The sequence below is a fragment of the Perognathus longimembris genome, chromosome 9 (assembly GCF_023159225.1).
Source record: "Perognathus longimembris pacificus isolate PPM17 chromosome 9, ASM2315922v1, whole genome shotgun sequence".
In the NCBI taxonomy this organism is placed as follows: domain Eukaryota; kingdom Metazoa; phylum Chordata; class Mammalia; order Rodentia; family Heteromyidae; genus Perognathus; species Perognathus longimembris.
In genome coordinates, this window is record NC_063169.1 from 32362588 (window position 1) to 32389657 (window position 27070).

Here is a 27070-nt window from a genome sequence, read left to right on the forward strand (position 1 = left end):
TCTACAATGGCAATCCTACGAGTGTATTTGTGACATATGTGATCATAGTTCTGGGCTCAGAAAAAGAAACTTGGGTTGAATGATGCTTGTTCTTAGAGGACAGTACATTTTTACCTGTCCATCTCATGTGTCACAGCTTTGACCCCACGCCGCTATCCATGGCAGTCAGATCTAGGCTTCCTGGTCAAAAATAAGTGACTCAGGTCCACACAAGAAAGAAAGAAAGTCACATTCACATTCCATCATGGCTGCAATATATTTTCAGGCCCACAATACTAGCTGAGAGCTTGCTTTTAACGACATGCATTCTAAGTAGATATAACCTATGAACACTGATAAGTGGGTTATATTTGTTTATTTGGTCAGCCATGGTATTGGCACACACACACACACACACACACACACACACACACACACACACACACAAATGCCAAGAATATACAACCAGAAAAAGACAATTTCTTCAGTAAATGCTGCTTGAAAAATGCACTATGCACTTATGAGGGATACAATTCACCTTTCATCTTATACCACAGAGACAGATCAACTTGAAGTTGATTAAATACTTGTAAACATGAGACCTGAAAATATAAAATCACTAGAAGAAATGGAAAAGTTTTGTGATATCAGGCTGTAAAAGTTTTTTGTTTTGTGGGTTATTTTTTTCCTGGTACTGGAGCTTGAACTCATCACCTGAGCACTGTCCCTGAGCCCCTTTTTTGCTTAAGGCTAGCACTCTACAACTTGAGCCATGATGCCACTTCTGGTTTTTTTTCTGAGTAGCTTACTGGAGATAAGAGTCTCTCAGAGTTTTCTGCATGAGCTGGTTTCAAACTGTGATCATCAGATTTTAGCCTCCTGAGTAACTAGGATAACAGGCTTGAGCCAACAGCACCCAGCACCCTCCTGCAACTAAACACAGTGGTAACTAAAAAAAAAAGGAATGCATCAAACTGAAAACCTTCTGGACAATGAAGGGAGCAACAGAATAAAGGGACAACCTACCGTCACAAACTATAAGTCTGATAAAGGGGTTAATATCAACACAAATAATTAACTCAAATAAATCAGTATCAGGAAAACAAGAACCTAACTTGAAAATGAGTAAAGAGCTAAAGTAAGTATTCCTTAAGAGAAGTCATATAAATGGTTCACAGATATATGGGGGAAAAGATCACCATCATCAGGCAAATACAAGTTAAATACAATTTAAAACCACAATGTGATAATACTTCACAACTGATGGAGTGGATATTATAAGAAGGAAAGAGAGAGAAATAAATAAAAGAGAAAGAGAGAGAAGGAAGGAAAGAAAGAGAAGGAAAGGGAGCAAAAGGAAGGAAGGAAGAATGGATAGAGAAGGGACAAAGGAAGAGCCAGGAGGGAGGAAGGGAAGGGATGGGAAGGGAAGGGAAGGGAAGGAAAGAGGAGGGAAGGGAGGAAAAGGGAAGGGAAAGGAAGAAAAAAGGAAAACAAAATAAAAGTTGATAAAGATGTGGAGAAAAGCCTTGTTTAGTGTTCATAGGAATGCAAACTAGCATGAAGGTTTCTCAAAATATTAAAAATATACTTACCAAAAGATCCAGCATTGCAACTTCTGGATATGAATCCAATAAATGTGAAATCACTTTGCCAAAAAAAAAAATCCTCTCATAGCTATTGCAGCATTATTCTCATTAGCTAAGCAACCATCTAAGTGTCCACTGGAGGACCTGTGGTCGTGTGTGTGTGTGTGTGTGTGTGTGTGTAAAATGAAATACTATTCAGCTTTTATGAAGAAGGAAATTCTGTCGCTTGTGACAATATACATAAAACTAAGGACATCTTTATCATTGAATCGTGACCAGATGTTGGAAAGTGCAAGGATTAGGAATATGTTGGGTAATAAATAAAACATTTCAACGAGGCTCAAGCCTGTAATATTAGCCATTCAGGTGGCAGAGATGGGAGGATTACCATAAGAAGACAGCTAGGGCAGAAAAATCAGTGAGACTCTTATCTCCAATAAACTACCCAAAGGCCGATGTGGAACTGTGGCTCAAGTGCTAGAGCACTAGCCTTGTGCAGAAGTGCTCAGGCCCCAAGAGCAAGCACCAGTACCAGCACATATAAAATATTAACTAAATGTGCTATTATCTAGAGCTCCCTCTAGGCTGGAGGATAACCAAGAGAGGATAACCCCTGGAGTGGGCTGTGCAGGGATTAATAAGGGAGAGAGAGCTACATGATTCTCAATATCATTGGACATCCTGCTGGATCTATCAGTCCTCAACTCTGAGAAGACCCTGATCAAGCTTACATTGTGTTATTCAGTCTCTCTGACTAGGTAGCAATACCTACCCGTGTGTCTGGGGGTCTATGATCTGCTGTTCATGTGCAAGTCTTCAGGCCGTGACATGATGCCCAGGGAACCAAATGTATAACTGCTCAATGCAAGGGCCATGTGCTCTGTAATGGCCTGTATGGGGGCTGCCCAAATTTCTTGATGAGTCATGCACAATTTCTATGAAAGGGGCCTTTTGCTCTGATAGCCTCATAATGAGTGTGCAAAACTGAGGTCTCTAATGACCACCAGTACTATTATGCAGACTATAGTCATTCTACTGCTAGAAAATGTTGGCACTAGGGATGAACAGAATTGACCTGAGGGGAGTGTAGATAAAACACTGAAAACTGAAGTGACCTCGGTTACCCTTGGGATATGTAAAGATTCTGGAAAAATGACCTTACACAATCATAGCCACTCATGTCCCCTGGGCCTTTCATCTTCTTTATCTTCTAAGGAGGATCTAATTTTACTCCTTAAAACTATAAATAGAGCCACAGCATACCTAATCTAATGCTGCCAAGTAGAGGGAAAAGGCAATTAGTGGGATACCAGTGTAGCTCTCTTAAGCAGAGGCTGTCTTGTCCCAGGGGATTCACAAGTGCATTGCAAACTCTGCTGAATACCTTTTTGTAGTATTAGAATTTGTTGATCTAAGTGCTCTGGTGTATTTTTATGCTTTTCAGTACAATATTTTAATGTAGATTCAGGGTAGATATGGAATGGGAGTGGGGAATGACCATGACTTGCAACTTCGATCTAGGACCCCATGTTTGAATGCATTCTGCCATGGGAGCATACGATTTTATAACAAATTAACAAGAAAAACATTTTAGATATGTAATTATCTTCTCTTCTTTTTGCTACATGCCATTAATTACATTTTGGTAAGCATTAATTGTTTCCTTCCCACCTCAGTGAGTTTTAGAATCAGACTGCCTCAAATAATTTTCAAAATGTTTCACTGATAAAATGGGAAAAGTAGCCTTGCTGAGATTCATTTACTCATCTGAACACACACGGTGAGCAGTTTACTTGGAAAGATGTATCTTCATCTCAGACAAAGGGCAAGGGAATGAGATATCTACTAGGAAGTAGCGTGAAAACAGAAACTTGGTATTCTGAGGACAAGCTAGGCGATGTGTACCTGCGGCAGTGGGAAGAAAGATCTAGCTCAAAACTGCTCAAAAGCAACCCCTAGGATAAAGAAGTGATTCTGGAGGAAAGGAGAGAAGTTAGCCAAACAAATACAGGCTACAGTCTTTACTTCAGCCAAACAAATACAGGATTTACTTCCCAAGCATCTGTGGATGCGTGCCTGCCAATATGTACCATAGATGACCCTGCTGACAGTGTCTTTAGATGGCTGCAGAAAAGTTGCTTACGTTGGGCTGTGCAAGGCTCTACTGCAAGTTTCAGACTTGGTCTGGGTTTTTTCCACTTGTCTCAGGTTTCCCAGATGGTAATAACAGCTGAGCAGGGCAAGCAGGAGCATTTCAAGCTCAACATCTATTGTCTAAGCAAGTAACATGGCCATGTTCCATGTGCAAATCAAAGAACAGGAAGTACACATTCTCACCACAAGGCTAAGAAACATAGTCACAACAGAGAGGTGGGGGCAGTGCAGTGGGATGGGAAAGATTTGATATTTCTCTTTTTTTTTTTTTTTGGGGGGGGGGGTGCAGTCCTGGGCCTTGGACTCAGGGCCTGAGCACTGTCCCTGGCTTCTTTTTGCTCAAGGCTAGCACTCTGCTACATGAGCCACAGCGCCACTTCTGGCCATTTTCCCAGCCCCAAGATTTTATATTTCTCATCAATAATCAAATATAAAGGAACCCCAAACCTTCAAGGGTAGAGAAATAAATACACACACACACACACACACACACACACACACACACACACACACACACATCCACTGATGTAAATTGCCTGTGAATGTATGTTAACATCCAACTTGATTCTCATTATTTTCCCCATTATTTCATCCTCTTCTATTATTGTTGTTTTCCTTTTTTTCAGCCATTCTCCAAAGACTTCCATGCAAACATAAAAATTCATCTGGATAAAGTCATCCCACATAAAACAATTCCTTACCTTTAACTATATTTATATTTACCTTTTTAAGTCTGACAAAGTGTAAAGGAGTAAATTGGAAAGCATAATTGAAAAACATATTAATGTTTTTACTTGCACAGTTGTCTATTGTAACAATGGTTTTCCATACCATATTAAATTATGTTTTACTTTCATGAAAATACAGTATCGTTAAGTTATGAGCATTTTGCATTCTTTATTTGAGCTGTCAGTGAATTTTCTCCTATTTTCCATTTCACTGATGTATAATTTATGTACAACAAAGTGTACAGATCTGAAGTGCTTAGTTTGATAAGTGTTAACAATGACATTACCACAATTCAAGCAAGAAATAAAATGTCTCATTACTTCCCATCCCATACCAACATCCTGCCCAATCAGAGGCAACTACTGCTGATTCTTGTCAACATTGATTTCCTTTTGCCTTCTTTGGACTCTATAAAAAATTGTTACATAGTAAGGTTTCTTATGTCTCATCTCAATTAATTATATAATTAATACTCTTCCATAGTGTTAAATGTTTCATGAGTATGTGCTATTGTGTGAATGATATTTTCAATCAGTTTTTCCTGTTATCTGCAGGATTAGGCCTTTCAACTAAGTCTTCTGTGAACTTCTACAAATCACCTGTTGACTTATGGTTTCATTTCTCTTTGATTAAAATGTAGGAATCAGTTGTGGGTAGGTTGTTTTTCATTATTGACTGTTAAGAATTCTTTATATCTTCTGGATACAATTCTTATGCATGCAAATATATATGTATATATGTGTGTGTATACATGCCATTCAAGATGTACCATATTTGTAAGATATATGACACAAATATTTTCCCCATGTCTGTGATTTCATATGTATGTATGAACTGATAGCTTTTTGGGGGGATGGGGGAATCTAAAACTTTAAGGGAAATAAACATTTAAGATTTTATTGTTTGTGAAATGTCAGTAATTCTTAATCACTTACTGACAAAACTAACATTGCTTCTCACGTAATCAGGCCATTTTGAATTATGTAGTAATAATTATGTGAGTGATCTGAGTGAATGAAGGCTGTGTCCATCTTCACCTTTTATGACAGTGTTCTCATTTTTTGGTTGTTATACCATTACATTTTGTATATACTGGGGAAGAATGATGGAAGGGGTACCATTGATTAAGATGTATTATAAGTTGATATGCTGAATTGAAGCCCCTTTCCACTGTCACTTAAAGATAATAACATTTATTTTAAAATTTAAAAGTTGCATATAATAGAAAATTTTTCTATTTGGTAATTATGTACTTTAGAGACATTATTTCACTATCCTTAGAAATTTATCAATAAGCAAAAGAGAAATTTCTCTATAGGCAAAATAATTTGCCTAAAATTCATTTGTGAAAAGTCTACATAAACAGAAATACTGAGTTTGTAGTCTTTGCTTGTTGTATATTAGCATGTCACTTATAGTCATGCTAATATTGTGATTGAATTCACTGAATTCTAATTCCCACATATATAATTTAGGACCTGCAAAGAAGAGTGCATTTGCATATGTTATGTTTCTTTATTTTCTTATAGTATACTTCCATATATTGTTTACCATTTACATTCTAAAAAAAGGCTAGGGCTTTGTGAAAAAAAACTGTTTAGGTCAAAATTTGTTAACTTGGTCAGTAAATGAACAAATATATTCAATACATAGACATTACTGAATTTGCTGAATGGTTTGTGTCATCCATGAATTTCATAAAGAACAAAAGAAGAAAACATGTATGTTATATTGCAATTTCCTTTTAGAACACAAGTCCTAAAAGTGTCATGTAGTTGCATCTATTTAAGTAAACATGATGATACTTGAAAACTAAGAGTGGAAAATAAATATTCACAAATGAAATGCTATATTTGCTATTTTTGTTACTATTCATAATAATTTACCAATGCATTCACTGATTGTTGAGAATAAGTATTTTTTCTTGTATTTTCAATTACTATGTCTAAAAATGGTACATATTGCTGGACACTGGTGGCTCATGTCTATAATCCTAGCTACTCAGGAGGCTGAGATCTAAGGATTGCAGTTCAAAGCCAGCCTAAGCAGAAAAGTCTGTGAGACTCTTTCTTTTTAAATTTAATTTTATTGTCAAGGTGATGTAGAGAGGGGCTACAGTTACATTTATAAGGTAGTGAGTACAGTTCTTGTCGAACATTATTACCCCATCCTTCGTTTTTCTCCTAGTTTCCCTCTCTCCATCTGCCTCAAATAGTAAAGTTCATTTCCAACATATTTTCTTGTGATTATCGCTGTTGCATTGGTTCACCCTTGGTCCTTTGTCTCACCAGGTTATTGTTCCCCTTCCCTTCCCCAATTCAGATAAATGTATATACAATACATAGGGTACCAAAATAAAATACAGGGAAAATGGGGAAAATCAAAGGAAAAAAATGAAAGAAAAAAAGAAATAATTTAATTTCCCTTAGCATCATCTTATGTGTTCATAAGCGCATAGCCACTGGGCTCTTGTGATCCTCTGCTGTGACTAGCCTAAACCTGTGCTAATTATTCCCTATGAGGGAAACCATACCTTCCTGTCGTTGTCCCTGTGCTATCACTGTATCTCATCTGAGTACCCTGGATACTGTATATACTGGTATTAGAACTAGGGAAGGAGGGGCATAACAGATAGGAGAGAGACTCAACAAATGAGACTACTACAAAATAAAATGTTTCTGCACAGCTAAAGACATAGCCACCAAACTAGAAAGACAGCCAACCATATGGGAAAGGATCTTCACCAGCACAGCAACAGACAAAGGCCTAATATCCGTCATCTACAGAGAACTCAAGAAACTAACCCCCTCCAAACCCAGCAAACCAATTATTAAATGGGCAAAGGAGCTAAAGAGAGACTTCACAGGAGAAGAAATAAAAATGGTGAAGAAACATATGAGGAAATATTCAACATCTCTGACAGTAAAGGAAATGCAAATAAAAACAAGCCTGAGATACCACCTCACTCTAGTTAGAATGGCCTATACTCTCAACTCAGGCAACAACAAATGCTGGAGGGGGTGCGGGGAAAGAGGAACCCTTCTCCACTGTTGGTGGGAGTGAAAATTAGTACAACCACTTTGGAGAACAGTATGGAGGTTCCTCAAAAAGTTCAGCATAGACATACCCTATGACCCAGCCATACCACTCCTAGGCATCTATCCTGAACAACAGGTCTCAGGATATCATAAAGACATCTGCACATCCATGTTTATTGCTGCACAATTCACAATAGCCAAAATATGGAAACAACCCAGATGTCCCACTACAGATGAATGGATTAAAAAATGTGGTACCTGTACACAATGGAATACTACATAGCGATTAGAAATGATAAAATATTGGTATTCGCAGGGAAATGGTCAGAACTTGAACAAATAATGTTGAGCAAGACAAGCCCAGAACACAGAGAACAAAGGGGCATAGTCTCCTTGATATATGACTCTTGGGCGGACAGTAGAGACCAGGTCTGCAAAATAGCAAACTTGTTTTCAAATAGTATTTCCACATGTTTGGGTCAGTGACTTTACATTATGTATCTAAAACCAAACAACTACTAAACATACAAAGGTCTAGAATAGACTTATCAGTGGATCACAATAGCTCAACAGCTATGTACACATGATCATTTAAGACGAAGATAAGCAAAAACAACTCCAAGAGAAGGACACAGGAGGATTCTATTGTTTACATTATGTTTAATGTTCTAGGTGAATTTCCTTTGACATACCCTACGTGGTTACTGTATATGGTTTTGGGACACTGGATATTGTATATATGCCTACCTGATCTAGGGAAGGGAAAGAAAAATGAGAGTGTAAGATATCACAAGAAATGTACTCATTACCTTTTTATGTAACTGCACCCCCTTTGCACAACACCTTGTCAATGAAATTTAATTTTAAAAAAAGAACTAGGGAAGGGAAAGAGAATATCAAAATCGAGTGATAAAGGATAAAAAGACAAATGACTCCAAAAGCAATACTTACAAAACCGTTTGGTGTAAACCAACTGAACAACTCATGAGGGGGGAGAAGGAAAGGGGGAGGGGAAGGGGGCGAAATGAAGGCGTAGGTAACAAATTGTACAAGAAATGTACCCACTGCCTTACTTATGAAACTGTAACCCCTCTGTACATCACTTTGACAGTCAGTAATTATTTTTTTAAAAATGATATCACTTTAAATTTTTTTCCATGTGCTCACACCTTATAACCTAGTATTACAAAATAATAAAAAATAAAAATAAAAAAATAAATTCACAGAGTATATTAAAAACAGCAACAAAAAAAAATCTCTTGTTTCCATATCTTGGAATTCATTTCACTTGGCATCATCTTATATGGACAGGTGTACATAACTATTGAGCTATTGTGATCATCTTCTAGGACTAACCTAGACATATATACTAATTATTACAAATGAGGGGAACAATGGAGTCTATGTTTCTTTGGCTCTGGCTTACTTCACTTATAATATGATTTTTTCTGAGTCTTTGCATTTCCATACAAATGGGGTGATGCCATTCTTTGTGATGGCAGCATAGAATTCCATAGACTAAACATAGAGCTCCCCTATGACCCAGCACTTCTACTTCAGGGCACTTACACTAATGACCACAAACAAGGCCATACTAAAGCTACAAGCATGACTATGTTCACTGCAGCATTATTAACCATAGCTAAGATATGGAACCAACCCAGATGCCCCTCAGTAGATGAATGGATCAAGAAAACTGTGAGACTGAAAAAGCATGATAAATATTCTTGTGAGACAACAAAAACAAAAAAAAAAGAAAGAAAACTGTGAGAGTCTTATCTCAAAATAACTACCAGAAAAGTCTAAAGTTGAGCTGTGGCTCAAGTAGTAAAATGCTAACTTTAAGCAAAAATGCTCAAGGATAACAAGTGCCCAAATCTTGAGTTCAAGCCTTAGGACTGGTACACACACACACACACACACACACACACACACACACACACACTCATACATACACATACCAGGCTGCACGATGTTGTACTATCTTAGAGATGATCAATAAATACCAGCATTTTAAAGATTCTGAAAAGTTATGCAGTTAGGAGAAAACCTTGTACAACTTACTTAGCAAGTTTCTTAATGCTGCTTTAATTTGTTTGACCATAAAATTTTCTTTCTAATAACACTAATATAACCCATGTGGAACATTTCTATGACTTATACTTCAATGACACTAATTTTGTGTAACATTTCAATGTTAGCAAGATGCCATGAGAGCAATAATCAGTGACTATCATCTATTTGGTGCCATGAAGGGCATAATGTATAACACAGCTTAAGTTTCTCAAACTTCAAAAAAAACCCAAAGTCTCAAATTTTCTTAAAAGAATAATGAAAGGGGTGACAACAATGAAAATTCATTATACTTGTAAACTGTTGAAAGGAAACCCGTTGTACAAATACACAAAGATGGTAGGTAGGTAGGTAGATAGATAGATAGATAGATAGATAGATAGATAGATACTACAGTTAAAATAAGCCCAGTGAGTTTATAGAGAAATGCTGAATGTTGTCAATATTTAAAAAAATAAGCTGAAATCACAAAGAAGAAATGTACATTAACATCCTTTAATTGAAATGTTGTAACCATTCTTGGTTTTGCTATCACATTATTTTGCTTTTATCTTAAAATGATTTCACATAAACAATAGTAGACATTGACAATTATACCCAGGAACAAAATGAAATCATGAACATGGTAACTGTGTCAACAGAATTGTTAAAATAATAATTTTTTAAACTTTTGCTCTATATTTCCTTGGTTTTATGACCAAAAGATACCTTCATAAGTATTTGTAATACAGGAGTATTGACATTATTTTAGTGCAAATTTTGAAAAAATTAATTTGAGATTTGGTAGAAGTAAGAAATAGACATGAGGTAATATATACTGACCTCACCACTAATCTTAAAGAAAATGCAAAACCTGATTTTACACGGCTTTTTCTTGTATTGACTACCATCAAAGCTTAGTGTGTAATATTCAAAAGCAGTTTAGTAAAAGCTGTTTTATGAAATATAGTGATTGTGTGGTCCAAGTTCTGGATTCTTCTTGTGGCCTAGCTTCTTCCCAGGGAGAGGCACATCAGTTCCAGCAGAACAGATGAGGGAATGGTTCATTCTTTGCCCTCAGTTTGTGGGCATCTACCTGAACACATCACAGTCACCCTATGGAGCTAATAATAGCAAAATTCCTCACCCCAAACATCAGCTCCTAAGACTGGGATGAGACCCAAGGAAGTCTTCCTTTTGAAAAATTCATTGAATAATTCTGTGATCATGTTGGGAAATAAAAGAAGTACTTTCCCTTGAACATAGCTTTATCATGTAACTTTTTTTACACTATCTACCTGTTAGAGATGCTTATCTAATTTGAGTTTGTGTTGCATCACACAGATCTAGATAAATTATTTTCCAACAAAGAGAATTAATTTGTAAGAGAAGTGTTAGTAAAGAGAAAACAAGAAAGCAGTCATAATTTTTAATGAATTTATGTGACAACAGAAGTAGGTAAATTGAGGAGATGGGAGAGGTAGGGGAGAAGGACTGAAGGGTGACAGTGACCAACAAACATTGTACTCATCAACTTGTGTCTTATTGAAACCCTTTTGTACAACTACAAAAAGGTAATAAAACATGAATGAATGAATAAGAAATAAACTTGGACTGATTAGGTCTCTGGAATATGAGATAGTTAAAAGCTTGGTGACTAAAATAAAAGAAGGAAATGAAATGAAGAAAAGTTAAAGGGAGTCATAGGACTACTGGACTCAATGAATGTTAAAGAATCTGCTAAAAAGTCAGAAAATTTGCAGAAGACAGTATTTTCTGGACAGATTTATCAGCAGTGTATTTAAGTTACAAAGTGGCAGATTCTGTAAACATTGTGAAAAGAGTAGTCTAATAGTCTGGAATTTATTTAATAGAATTAGCTCTCAAATCTGGTGAATTCTTTGTAGGTTTAGGTAGCTATAGAAGTATGACTGATATAGAAGTTAGTGGCTTGCATAAAATGAATAACAAATTTCCTTCTTAAAGTTTTAAAAATCTCCAGTGTTTTTCTATATACATGGATGCATAAATAAGAAGTGTAGGCAAAATAAATCCAAATATTACCTGGAAGTCTGGAAAGAATGTTGGAACTTGAGGTGAGCCTTGCTTATGCTATAATAATGTAACAGATTATTTTACAACCCCTGGGAACACAGTGGAAGTGTACATAGTAAAAATATAATAGACTAGAATTTTATACTATAAAACATACTTTTATATTTAACATTTAGGTGAAAAAAGAACTTTTATTGCATGACTAATTCAAGATTCATATGATTAATCTTGCTTTTACTAGTGTTTGAAGGAAATAAAATTTTTAGTTAAAATTAAACAACTTAAAGGCAATAAAATGTCTTAGTAATTTAATAGAGTTTAGCTGCAGGAATTAATACTGTGAGAACTACAAAACAGGACTTTCTGAATGCTGCCTTAGCCTACTTACTAAAGGGAGTTGAAATAAAGAACAAATGAGAGTTTTTCCATGCATAAGGAATTAAAGACCCTCCCTTATCTACAGTTAACCAGCAAAAAGCCAGAGGTGGGGCAGAGTATTGGTCTCAAATAAAAAAGCTAAGGAACAGTGTTCAAGCCCTGAGTTCAAGCCCAGTACCATAACAAAAAAGAAAAAAAGGAAAACAAAAAGTGGCCTGGTGCCAGTGCTGACACCTGTTGTCCTACCTACTCAGGAGGCTGAGATCTGAGGATCATGTTTTGAAGCCAGCCTGGTCAAGAAAGTCCAAGAAAAAAAAAAAAGAACAAACAAAAAAGGAACAAATGAGTTTCTATCATATTATAAATGCTCAGTAAATGAGTTACTGCTATTATTCATGAGCAGACTGTTTCACAATGAGATTGTGATCACAGAACATGGCACGATTGTGTAGCACACATGAGCAGATGTCTCCATATGTGTTGATCAATTACAGATCACTCCATACAGATGTGAGAATCATCAGGCTTCTCAGGGAGTGTTAGGAGAACACTGCAGTTGTATGCCTCATTTCCAAAGTAGTTATTTCTTCCAGGTACTGCTACCATGAATCATGGCTGGATCAGGACCCAGGTTTTGAGAAGATGTGGATAAAGATTAATGAGAGATTTTAGCCTGAACATCTTCCTGGAGAGTTCTGCACATTTGAGCTGACATTTGTAAAACTCAAAATTAAGAGAAAATGGGAATGCAGGAAGACAACGGGGCTGTGGAATGGAAGTGATTGTGATTCAGTGATGCTCTAGACATATGAACTAGGTTTACCTGGCTGGTTTAATGGGTAGTAAGAGGAAGCGATTTGTGAGTAGGGGAAATTTATTGATAAAATACCTTGAAAGAAAACAGCTGTATATGCATTGGACACAGAGATGAATTTGAAGCCACCATGTAACCTGTGAATAGGAAAAAGTGAACTTTGTAGAAGACCCTCAAGCTGTCTTGGAATCTGTAGATATAAATCATAAATAGCAATTTCTAGAGCTCCTCCAAAGGAATAGCCAACAAACTGACTTCTGACTCTAAGAAAGAGCACAGTAATGAGGTCACAGAACTGTCAGCTATCAGCAACTTAAGGGGCTTCCATGCAGAATTTAGGAGGAGATGAAATTTCAGAGGAGCAAGCATACTAAATTCAACCTTTTAATCTATTGAGGCTCAATTGTTAGGAAAGTTTCAGTTTTATACAGATTTGAGAAATGATGGACAATAGGAAGTCCTATGTGGAAATGAAAATTTGGAGCCATTAAACTATTAGAAACTCCAAGAAACGATGGTCCTGCCAGACTAGAAGAGAGCAGTAAGTGTGGCAAACATTGACTTTCCTCGAGGTCTAATTAACTCTGTTAGCTAGATGATGTTACTGAATGCTGTATGTTCAAAATTTCTCTAGAATCTCCTCATATTTTCATCACTTTTGGATGAAGAATATAAAGAAAAAAGTGAATTACACATTTATTTGCTTTTCTTATTCTCAGTGTAGAAAATATAAGACAAACATTCAATTATACTTCAAACATTAATGTCATAACTTGGATAATCAAGGCATTGTGATTTCAAAAAATAAGTATTTATAACAAAAGCAACTAGTGTGTATTTCTGGGTTTGTGTGTGTATGTGTGTGTTTGTGCTAGTCCTGGAGCTTGAACTCAGAGCCTGGTGCTATCTTAGAGTTGTTTTTGCTCAAGGCTAGCACTCTACTACTTTGAGCCACAGCTCCACTTCCAGTTTCCTAGTGGTTAATTGGAGATTCGAGTCTCGGGACCTTTCCTTCTCTAAGTGGCTTTAGATGACAATTCTCAGATCTCAGCCTTCTGAGTTGCTAGGATTACAGGCATGAACCACCAGTGCCCAATTTTATTTTTAAATTATCTATAAGTACTTGTACAAAGGGTTTCAGCTCAGCATGTTAGTTTATGAATTCAATGCATCTTAATCAATGTCACCCCTTTTATCATTTCCCTCCATCTCTCCCATTCCCATGCATCCTCTCAATTTTCCTAGTTCAAATTTCAATATATACATTGAATATTGTCAGTGAATTTGCCTATCTTTTATCTTTTTTTTTCCTTTGGTCTATCCCCTCCCCTTGACCTCAAACCATCTACCCACCCCCCTTCTTCCTGCACAGAAACACATAGTTCAAGTTCCTAATATATGGTAGTCTTTTTTTTTTTTATCAAACTATAGGTTAGTTGTTCAAAGGAGTTATCCCATTGGAAGCCCTCGCTGTATACCATACATTAATGTGTTCGTGTATGTGACCCTGCGTGTATGTATCACACATTTATGTACCCTTTAATATCTGTGTACAACTCACAGTTCATGGAAAATGCACATTTGTATTTGACTGGCTATGTTAATTCATTGATTTTCATAGCAAGTGAATGAGTTGCAGAAGTAGTTATCATTAAGTAATACCTAAGTATTTCATTAATGCATTTCCCAGTTTCATATTCTCATTTTACTTTATCTGTTTAAAACTTACTTTGGTCCCGCCAAGGATCCAGTATGTACCTCTCAGTAGCTTTTTATTCAGCTCTTTGTCTCCCAGATGGAAGAAGAGAATGAATACTTTGTGGAGAAAAGAAATTCTTAGACACAGAGACACACCTTAAAATTATTACTTTAACAATTGTGGATTTGTCATACAAATAAGAAGCCAAAAACTTGTTAGTTGTGAAATAGCTTTAACGTAGGTGTGTGTGTGTGTGTGTGTGTGTGTGTGTGGTGTGCATGCATGCACACCAGTATTAAAGCTTGTACCCAGGTCTGGGTACTCTCTATTAGCTATTTTACTCAAGGCTGGTGCTTCACTGGCTTCAAAGTTCCATCCTCAGATCTTAGCCTCCCATGTTTATAGGATTACAGGGGTGATCCATCAGAGCCCAGGCTCTATTTCTCTTCTTATTCACCCTTAATTTTTTCCCTTTTCCATTCCATATTCTGGATTCATTATCACCCTTTTGTTTTCATGACCAGTGTTGTTTTGTTTCCCCTGGCTTCCAAAAATTAGAGAGGATGTGAAATTTGTCGTAGTGGGACTAGCTTATTACACTTAACACAATGATCTCCAGTTCCATTCTGTTTGAGCACGTGACACCATTACATTCATTATATATGTATGTATTTATGTATATTTTTTCTTTATCCGTTTTTGGTTGATAAGTAACAAGACTCATTCCATAATCTGGCTATCATGAATAGTGCTACTATAAATGTAGGTATACAGATGTTTCTAGGTGTAACTGATTATTTTGGGTTACATATACAAAGTGGCATCATATAAAAGCTCTCTTTTACTTTTGTTCTTCCTTTCTTTCTTCCTTTCTTTCTTTTTTCCTTTCTTTCTTTGAGGCTATTACAAAATAGTTACTTTTCTGATTTCAGCCTTGATCTTGAGAGTGTGCCCTTATTCTGCCCCCTGTCCCTGGCACAGGACCTAGGTAATTCTGACCTGAAATTTCTGTCCCTACTAACTAAATTGGAATTAGGAGGAAAGACCATGCCTCCTAGTCTTCCCTTTGCAAACTCTAGCTCTCATTTTCATTTCCTCTTTCCACTCTTTTCCTCCTTTACTTCCACATTAAACTTCTTCCCATACCTACTTCATTCACATCAAATCTGCTCAGAACTATAAAATTGAACCATCTTTTGTCTCTTTTCTCAGTTCAGCTCTCTGCTTTTTTAGCAGTTGTCTACAATCTCTGTCTCCATTTTCTATATTTTGAGGCTATTACAAAATGGAGGTTTTTTTCCTAATTTTAGTCTTCATCTTCTCATTGTTGGCATAAATAAAAATATACTGATCTTTATGGGTTGATTTTATACTCTACCACTTTGCCATAGTTTATCTTCAGCTCAAGTAACTTAAGGGAGGAATCTATAGGGCACATTAAAGACAGAATCATGTAATCTGCAAAGAGGAATAGTTTTATTTCTTCTTTCCCTATTTGGATCCTCTTCATGTTTTTCTCTTACATTATTGCTAGGGATTCCAATAATATATTGAAGAGGAGTGGAGAGAAAGGACTTCTTGTCTCATTCCTGATTTTAGAGGAAATGGCTTTAACTTTTCACTATTAAGTGTAATGCTAGCTGTACGTTTGTCATATACAACCTTTATTATATATCATATACTATATGATCTGTGGATTCCTAGATTCTCCAGAGCTTTTATCATAAAGGGATATTGAATATTGTCAAATGCTTTTTCTGCATTTATTGAGATGATCACATAGTTTTTGTTCTTGCTCCTGTAGATGTGTTGAATTACATGAATTGACTTATGTGTTTTGACTTACATTACATTAATTGGCTGAATTAAATTGATTGACATATGCATATTGTTTGACTTTACACATATTTTCACTTATGTATATTTTTGTGACTCTTCCGGAACTTAAAATAAGGGCCTGGCACTGTCCCTGAGCTTTTCTGCTTAAGCCTAGTACTCTACCACTTAAGTCAGAGCTCCTCTTCCAGCTATTTTATCAGTTAATTAAAACTATAAGAATCTTATGGATTTTCCTCTGCTGGCTGCCTTCTAACCATAACCCTCAGATCTCTCCGGAGTAGTTAGGATTTCAGATGTGTATTTTGCAAGAAACAAATGGCTTTTGCAGTAAATCATATGGGCTATAATATAAGAAAATGTGAATGAGGGGGTATGTATGTAGGGGATATGAGTCCATAATAAGTTTTTAGGTACGTGTAAAATTTTAAGAATTGATTATTAGAGATAAAACCAATATAGCAATTAATAGTTAAATATATTGTTGAAATCTTGGGGACCAAATTAAGATAGATCATATAGAGTCAAGCCTATTGAACTCTAATTTATTGGGTGTTCAAAGGGAAACGTTTAATCCAGAAGTCCACATTCTCTGAAAAACTTCCTTTTTCTTTTTCCAGAATTACACTTTCTTATTAATCTCAGTAGCAAATTGCTCCTCCCTTTAGATTATTAGCTTATTGTCTGGTTTTAGTGAATACTGCCATGGGCTCTTCTGGAGGTCAGTAGTGCGTCATATTCACTGGAAGAGTTGGCATCTGATTTCCCTTTCCTTAGAGTTAAAAATTGACTTCATCTGTTTTCAAGCCTTTCTTAAAATAAATATCCATCTTCAGAGGGTTCCCTGGGTGAGTGCTGGAAATGGCATGGGCCCTGATGATTTGTGATTAAAACATCTGGCATTTCACAATAGCAGCATTCACTTCCTTTCCTGCTGTGGGGTTCTCACTGCGCCATCTCCATCTTAAGGCTAACCATCATCATATTCATTTGTTTGGTATGAAAATGACATGAATATTCAAATTCATCTATAAAGTGAATGGTAAAATATTGTCTTTCTTGGCTGTTCCTCTTTTAGAGTTTGTGAATGGAAATGAGATCATTTTGGAGAACTTCTTTTGAAAAAAATGAATTAGGAGTGATTTTTTTTATCAGTTGTAATGTGTCTTATAAATGAATTTTTTATCTCCATTGATTCTTCTTCTTATATAAACTCTTTCACTATCTGCATAGTCATCTTATGTTTTCCATCCTATAGGATTGCAGTATTCCCATTGGTCTTAAGGTCACCCTAAATTTCCCATTTAGCCAGCTCTGTCTTCTACTGTGGAGTCAATGATACAATGTTCATATTATTCTGCTCCTGTATTTGGATGATATGATCTTGTGACACGAGGATCATTTTTGTGTGAATGTGACAATACTAGGGCTTGAACTTTGAGTTTGGACTCAAGGCTAGCATTCATCTTTATTGGAGATAAAAGTCTCATAGTCTTTCCTGCTCTGGTGGGCAGATCTCAGCCTCCTTAGGATTAGCTAGGATTACAGGTGTGAGCCACCTGTGCCCAGACTGATACTAGGATAATTTTAAACAACATTCAAATAAGAGATTACTCCAACACATTCAACAGTGTACTTGTATCACAAATCTACTGATCCTAAAAGCAATCTGAAGATACTGATGGATTGACTTTTACCCCTTAAAGCCAAATGCTGAGTGAAATATTACATAGGAAGTAAGCTTAATTCAATTCCTGGCTTTAAGCAATATCAATATGTACTTTTTATATCAGAAAAAAAATTTAGTCTCTTAGATAATTTGATCTCTTTACTGCCAAATAAGGCAACCAATTTCTCTTGCAGGATGGTATGAAGATAAAGGAGATATATTATATACATTTTGGTATATGATAGGTGTAAAATAATAAGTCCTTACTCTGCTCAGTAAACTCAAATGGGACAGATTCTCTCTTTATTCTTATGATGGTTTTACATACAAATATAATTTTAAAGTGATATATGATAAAATATTAGTGATCTATATGTTGAATGTTTCTTCATTCATTCATTCATTCATTCATTCATTTTTCTAAGCAGTAATTTGATAGTAAACATTTTTTGTCATTGCATCTTTCATATGCTGAGAAGTACCTTTTGTCCCGTTCAAAAAGAGAATAAACTTTAGTCAACAGGTATAAACATAAATTTAGTGTAGATTTTCATGCACAAAGCTTATTGGTTTAAAGTTAATTAGTATATTTTAAACATTCAGTAGAAAAGTACTCTAATGTCCAACACCTATTTAGGATCTTTTCCAAAATACTGTTCTTTAATATGTGGCATTCGTTGCTCAAGATTGAAATTTACAACTTCTTATATTTTATTATATTCATTCACAGAAGTAGAGTAGGAACCATCAAAATCCTCAAAAACTAACATTGTGGGACAAAGACTTGCAAGTGGTTAGAGTGTCATACTAGCTTCTGGGAAGAACATTGTAGACAGAAGTAAGAATGGTGTGAGAAAACAAGGGAGTAGATAACAATGTTCAACAAGAAATGTACTCATTACCTTACTTATGTAACTTTAACCCCTCTGGCATCACAGTTACAATAAAATAAAATAAAAATTTTGAAAAAAAATCAAGGCAAGGGGAGTAACAGGAGATCAACTCCATGAGTCATGGCAGGCCTGATGATATCCTAAGGACTCTGACATTCATTGTGAATAACTCAGGAGCCATTATAGAACCTTGAGCAGATATGTCAAGAATCACTGGCTATTGTGTTGAGAAGAAATACTGGGAAGAGACCATGGGCAAAGGCTGGGTAAGTTGTTGAAAATCTTTGGTGAGAATTTCAGTAAAAGATGATGTTGCTCAGGACAATGAGGCAATAGAGGAAGAGATGCAAAAATGTCAACTTCTGGGCTGGGGATATAGCCTAGTGGCAAGAGTGCCTGCCTCGGATACACGAGGCCCTAGGTTCGATTCCCCAGCACCACATATATGGAAAACGGCCAGAAGGGGCGCTGTGGCTCAGGTGGCAGAGTGCTAGCCTTGAGCGGGAAGAAGCCAGGGACAGTGCTCAGGCCTTGAGTCCAAGGCCCAGGACTGGCCAAAAATAAATAAATAAATAAAAATAAAAAAAAGTGTCAACTTCTGCAGGTATTTTGAAAATGTAATCAATAGGTAGATTAGGTGCAGAGTGTGGGAGCAAAAGAAGAGTCGAGTATATGAACAGCTGGAGACAGGTGCTGGCAAAAATGGAAATGCTGCTGAATGATTGGGTGTGAAGGAATGGACCTCCATTTTGTTGACTTAAATTTTTACTTTTATGAATAACAAGATAAATAGGTATGAAAAAATCTTCACAGATTTCTATACATTTTATTTTATTCTTATATTTCCATTTCTACAGGTCAGCTTATGAGTACAGTGCAGCTTGATCAATGCCATCCATTATGTCTTCCTACCCCACCTGTCCCAATTCTACCCATCCCTCAGTTTTTTTAGTTTTATTTTCACAACATTTCATTGAATATTATGACTACATTCATATACACTTCCTCTCTCCACCCAATTAAAAAACATCTGTAAGAAGCTATTTAGAGGGGTTTTCAGTTCAACATGTCAATTTATGGGCACAATGCATGTTGATCAATGGAACGCCTTTGGAGTTGTTGACTTTGAAAAGTCTGTTAAGATATTCAAATATAAATGCTCAGCAGGAGTTAGGAGGTATGACTGAGAGCTAAGGAGAGGGGGCTAGGCTAGAGATGAGAATTTCACAAATGATATGAATACTCTTTGACATTCAACACATTGATGCTAGACTTGAAGCATAGAATGGGAGGTTAAGAAGGCAGCATGGACCTGTAAATTCTTCTTGTTTGATTTTTCTCTTTTCCAGATTCTATATATGTTAAATCAGGGACCAGCAAGTCAGAAGACTGTATATTTGTAAAATGTTTCCTTTGCCTGTCCTTAATTGTTTTAAGTGCCACTGCTTAGTTCTCTAGGATGTCTTGTCTAGTACAGAAACACTTTGCAAGTTGATGCATACACACTTATTTCTTCACACAGTTGCGATTGATGTCTCTCTTAAAATTAAAAAACCTTGGGGCTGGGAATATGGCCTAGTGGCAAGAGAGCTCGCCTCATATACATGAAGCCCTGGGTTTGATTCTCCAGCACCACATATCTAGAAAACGGCCAGAAGGGGCGCTGTGGCTCAACTGGCAGAGTGCTAGCCTTGAGCAAAAAGGAAGCCAGGGACAGTGCTCAGGCCCTGAGTCCAAGCCCCAGGACTGGCAAAAAAATAAATAAATAAATAAATAAAAAACCTTAAGAAACATCAAAATTGTAAAGAGATATAATCTACTATTTGTCAGTTTACAATACAGTAAGCACATTCTGATAGTAGTTATGAAATGACATAAGGCTATTTATTGAGATAAAGTTTTATAAAATAATGGAGTGTGTGTGTGTGTGTGTGTGTGTGTGTGTGTGTGTGTGTGTGTGTGTGTGCACGTGTGTGGACATGTGTCAATGGATAGGGGTTAGTGATTGCAGGCACCAAAATGGAAAGTCAAAGGAGAGAAAGTAATTATGTAAATGTGCTTCTTGAAGGCATTTAGAATTTTTAATTCGTGTACTCTTAAGTTTCTGGAAGCACATTTAGTTCCTGTTTGGAGAGATGAAAAAGCCTTATGTAGTCTCATCTGCAGGCTTGTGGCAATGTGAGTTCCTCCTGTGTGTACGTGCATGGAAGAGTAGAAGTGGCTAAGTGGGCAGTTGGCAGCCATTCATCGATTTGATTGCAGTCATTCATAAAATCCAGCAGTTCTAAAGGTGGAGTCAGGAGGAGCATTCCCCTGAGGTGGTTGCCTAAGTCTTCAGCAAACCTTGAGAGGAGAGAGAATGCTTATAAGAAGTTGGAAGACTGTTCAGAGACCATATTTGTTAAATCTCTCTATCATGAAAGACATCACAAGTCTAAGAGCTTAAAGCTCTTGACCTTCAAGCAGTGGTGACTCCAGGAAGTTAACATTAGGACAGCATTTGTGATCTCCTAATATGTGAGTAGCTGAAGGAAGCAATAAAGAACAGGGCTGTAACATATTGAAATGCCATTGCTCTGTTTCTTGAAGAAAAAGAGTCCCCTATTATATTATGTCTGATGCCTAGAGGACAATGAAAATTGTTGGTACTAAACAATTTCCACAAACTAGAGCCCAATTTTTAAGATTTCTGCCAATTTAAACCTAGACACAATTTGATTATAACTGAATGTTAGAGAAATAATCCATACAGGTTAATGAAAATCTTATGAGCTACAATATTATAACCTTGGTGTATCTTGTTCTGATCATCAGCTTTTCTTTTCTTATATCTAGAAGAAGTTTTTAGATAAAATAAGTCAGATTAGAAATGTAGGAATATGTTATGATTAAGATATTAATTAAATAATTAGCAATATAAAACAAAATTCAAATTTGGTAGCTGCTACATCACTAGTGATATGTGTCTTGTGGTCAGGCTGAGATTCTGGTATTCTGTAGTTTTAGGATTATAATTAAATTCTAAATAGGCAATTTCTGAAGAGCACTTGCTTTCATTATCTAATAAAAGTAGCATTCAGAAATTCAACTGAAGGTTTTTTTTAAAATCAGAAATCTTCTTTAGCATGTGCTGACAGAAATGTTACCTGTTGTAGTTTAAAATCAAAACCACTGGGTTTTAAAGTTAGATGAATGCTCTTGCAAAGACATTCCTTTTGGGGGAAAAACTGGCTTAGAATCTCACTCATGTTGGATGTTCTTAACTTCATAGAAAAAAATCACTTCAAAGCCAAGGTAGAAGAACCTTTAGGTGGTAGAATTGTTATTGTTGTTTATATTGGGGTGGTACTGGGTATTGAACTCAGGGCCTCATGCTTCCAAATCTCCAGCCCCATTATTCATTGGTAATTTTTCAGATTAGGTCTTTCATTATGCCAGGGCTGGCCTTCTATATAATTCTCCTATTTGTGCTTCCACATGTTGCTGAGAATGATAGACACACATAATGGCACCCAGCCATTGGTGGAGATGGCTAGCCTCTAACTCCAATCATCCCATCTTTCTCCCAAGTAGCTAGAGTTAGGCTTGAGCTACTGTGCCCAGATGATTTCTTTTACTCTGATGCTACCTATGAATGCCTGGGACTTGAGAAGAGAAAAAACAAAGGGAGGAACCAAGATTTTTTCATACTTACAATTTTTCAATTTTTTTCCGAGTTGGTGATATTTTGGATGTTTACACTCACCAGTTCATGTAGATTAAATATACTGTCTAGGCTATTTTTAGTGAAGTAGAAATTGTTGTTAATTTCCTGTGCTATTTTCTAGTTTCTGTATCTATTATAAGTTAGAATGGAATTGCAGGTCTCAGAAACTTTAATATATTGTTTCTTCTAACAACTGCCTTCACTGAAGTTGTCTTAAGGCTGATACATGAAAAGCTTTCTCCCCATGGGACTGGAACAAGGTTTTTATAGATCTGTAGAGGTTTCTCACCAATCCACTGAGAATTTAGCAAAAGCTGTTGAATACCATCACATTTTTTTACCTTTATTTTAACAGACACATGTGTTGAGGCTTCAGAATGGCACTGTTTGCCTTCTCAATGTGTTACATATTGATTTCTGAGTATTATTTGGTCTTGTTTGGAATGAGCAGTGTGTGTGTGTCTGTGTATATCTGTGTGTGTGTGTGTGTGTGTGTGTTTCTGTGCATTGTGTCCTCGTTTCCCTGTATCATTACTTTCAGAAGTGGAGAATTTTGCCATGCAGCTTCTAGCTTTGGGAAAATAGTGGATCACAGCACTGCTTCACCAGTGTCCATATCTGGAACAACAAAGACTGGCAATGTCATCAAATCACCAAGAAACTTCCACAAAATATTTGCAGGAATTTGGGGATCTTAAAGAACTGTTCCCCTTAGCCAAACCTAAGGTGTAAGATCTCGGTTTTATCAGCAAGGTTTTGCTTACTCAAAGTTGTGTTTGGTTTAAAGCCTTGAAGGCAAAGGAGTATCCACGTTCTCAAAGTATAGCTACCAATTAAGGTTACTTTCTGAGTTTGCCCAGTATCTCTCCATGTTCAATAAGCCCTGCTTACCTGAGAGTAAGAGAAGACATCTATTTTTGCTGCCCTGTGGGTTATACTGTGTTATACTGTTATTTTATACCATAAAATATTATTATAAAGAACTTAAGGCATGGAGATATTTTACAATTTTTTATATTTTAGAAATATCTCCTCTTATTTTACATACACACAAATACATATATATTTTCCAGGTACAAATTTCCTTCCAACTACTCTGTCTCTTTGGTGGGGAAGGGATTTGAAACATGGGGGGTTGTCTGGAGGCTTGTCACCTCTGCTGTTTGGTGACTAATGGTGTGAAACATGAGTCCATATCTTTTAGTAAAACAGCCAACAACATAGAATATTCTGCTTTATTTTTAATATATCAAACCCAACAGCTGTTCCTATTTTTAAGCTTTTCAATGTCTTTACATGGTGAGGGTAAATCTTTCATTAGCTTTTCTGCTATGGGGAAAGTTAATGACAATCATTTTATTGATGCTTGGGGAAATCAAATGTGGAGGGCAGCACAGACTTTATTTGGGTATAATTGAGTGTTTGGAAGCCAAGTCAAAGATGTGCAACTCCATAGCCCTTTCTAGAACCTCAGGGTTAGTACTGAAGGGGCTTGCGAAGACTTTCCCTTAGATTGTGTTTTCAGTATGGTGTTTAGTTTTCAGAGTTGTTCTGCCCTATTACAATTAATAGTGCATTGTGCTGTCTATCATGCGCCCCAGGTGTGTTGTCAGGGACATGGCGAAGCCTGCTGCCTGCAAAACACCAAGAAATGCTGAAAGCCAGCCTCACCAACCTCCACCGTAAGTATGGCATTGGTTTTATTGACTGAGAAATGTACTCTGTTACATAGATCACTGGGTACAGATTGAATAATTCACACTGCATGTTAGAGTAGATACTCTGGCTTTTCTGGTATGTATATAATTTTTTTAAAGGCTATTATTCAATTCGATGAAATTATTAGGAAACATGAGCTCTGCATCAGGTGTTTTTATTAAGTAATAATACCATATAACAGGCTCAAAATAATTAGAGGCAAGGGAAACATAATCTTAGGGCTCAAGAATAGCAGAAATTCGAATTATTTGTTTCTTATTCATTTATTTTTGGCTTCAAAAGGTATGTGGGGTGGGCTGGGAATATGGCCTAGTGGCAAGAGTGCTTGCCTCCTATTCATGAAGCCCTGGGTTCGATTCCTCAGCACCACATATATAGAAAATGGCCAGAAGTGGCGCTGTGGCTCAAGTGGCAGAGTGCTAACCCAGGACTGGCAAAGAAAAAAAAAAAAAAAGGGCTAAGTTGTGTTTGTAGAATGTTATTATAGCATTTGTAAAAGACTCATTTGTGATAATTAGCATATGTGAAGGATAATTCTAACAGAGGATCATAATAGCTCAATAGCTATGTACATATGATCATATAAGATGATGCTAAGTGAAATGAACTCTGAAATAGAGAAAAAAAAAAAAAGGTATGTGGGGGCTGGGAATATGGCTTAGTGGTAGAGTGTTTGCCTTCCATACATGAAGCCCTGGGTTTGATTCCGCAGCACCGAATATATAGAAAAAAACCCGAAGCGGCACTATGGTTCAAGTGGTAGAGTGCTAGCTTTGAGCAAAAAGAGGCTAGGGACAGTGCTGAGGCCCTGAGTTCAAGCCCCAGGATTAGAAAAATAAATAAATAAAGGTATGTGGGTTAGAGTATAAGGCTTTAGGAAAGGGCTAAGTATTGGTAACTCACACATGTAATCCTAGCTACTCAGGAGGTTGAACTCTGAGAATCAAGGTTCAAAGCCTGCCCAGACAGGAAAGTATATGAGACTCTTATCTCCAATTAACCAAAACAAGCAAAAATGTCAGAAGGGAAAGGTTTGGTACTAGTGATAGAATAGTGAGGGGAAAAATAAGCTAAATGAATCTGTGATTCTCTCAGTTCAACCTCCAGCACCAAACAAACACATACACACACACACACACACACACACACACACTACCTCATCAAAAACTTTAGGGAAGTAAAAGTCTACAAATAAGGTAGAAAGAGAGGGCAGAGAGAGAGAGAGAGAATAAAGGACTATCATTATATTATTTAAGGTAATTGATAATGAAAATTTATTATTGCTTTCTTATGTGTAGATATGGCTGATTATTAAGTGATCAACCACAAGGGAGATCAGGGCATACATAGACAAGAAACCAAGTATGTAAACACTGATTTCAAATAAGGCATTTGATGAGATAAAATATAAAGAAGATTAGCATTCTGCAGAGTAACATTATTTATGCAGTTCTCTGAATATAGTGATGTTCTGGGTAAGAAAATTTTCTTTGAAATACCTTAGCAGTAACAGCAGCAGCAGCAGCAGCAGCAGCAGCAATATTCTTAGCCTAAGCACTACAGCCATGTAGTTATGTCTGGGGAAATGCTTCTTTCCAAGGCCTGTGGCAAAAGCTTTAGAAGAACTATGTCTTTTTCTTTATTTTTTAAATTATCTTCAAGTAGCTGTACAGAGAGATTTTATTTCAACCTGTCAGTTTCTGAGTACAATGCATCTTGATCAATGTCATCTCTTGGATCATCTTCCTTGTCTCTCCTAACCCTACCCATTCCTTCAATTTTCTTAGTTCCATTTTCATATGTGTACATTGAATATTATGATTGCATTTTCTCACATGCTCTGTGCATTCTTTTGTCCTCCTCTTGACCTCACATCTCTTATAAAACAAGTACCAGCCTCCTAGGATTAATTTTATTAAACAGTAAGATAGTTGATGAAGGGAGTTATACTTTTTCTTTTCTTTCCTTTTTTCTTCTTTTCTTTTTTTTTTGCCAGTCCTGGGCCTTGGACTCAAGGCCTGAACACTGTCCCTGGCTTCTTTTTGCTCAAAGCTAGCAATCGGCCACTTGAGCCACAGTGCTACTTCTGGACATTTTCTATATATATGGTGCTGGGGAATCGAACCTTAGGGCTTTATATATACAAGACAAGCACTCTTGCCACTAGGCCATATTCCTGACCCCTATTTCTTAAGGAAGATTTTCCACAGATTTCTTCAGCTATCTTAGAATTTTCATGTAACCACAATAAAGTAAAAAAGCAATGAAAGGTCTAGAAAGAAAAATTAAATTTTGTTTACTATTTTGCTATGACAATTTTCTATTAGCAATGATTAAAATTAAATAAAAATCAGTTTTTCATATTAGGAATATAATTTTATTCAGAAAGTTGGTTGTGCTAGTTTATTCCACTGACTATTTAGAGGTCTTCACATTTTATGACAGAGAAAGGTACATTTAAAACTCAGGGTTCATAAGTTTTATTTCTTCTCTATGCCTATTTCTCCTTTGGTTTATCATTGCATGACTATGTTTGGTATACACATATACAGGAACAAATAATTTGAAGTTATTTAAGCTTCAGCTGTAACATTTAAAAGTGATTTTTCCAGAGACTTAGTAAATGTGTTATCGATTTTTTCCTCAGTAACATTCTTAAATACCATCTTCTACATTTAATTAACTATAGTATTTTCCAAAAAATTAAATAGTTTTAACCACAGCAAAAGTGACTTATAATTGCATTGATAAAAGCAAAAA

The 27070-nt window shown here is 36.3% G+C and overlaps 1 protein-coding gene across 1 annotated transcript in view; it reads left to right on the forward strand.

Moving 5' to 3' along the window:
- The window catches only part of Rims1 (regulating synaptic membrane exocytosis 1), a 547387-nt gene that overhangs the window by 51901 nt on the left and 468416 nt on the right, over positions 1-27070 (forward strand). Inside the window, 1 exon segment of the mRNA XM_048353904.1 lies at positions 24193-24273. Coding sequence (XP_048209861.1) covers positions 24193-24273 — 81 coding nt within the window.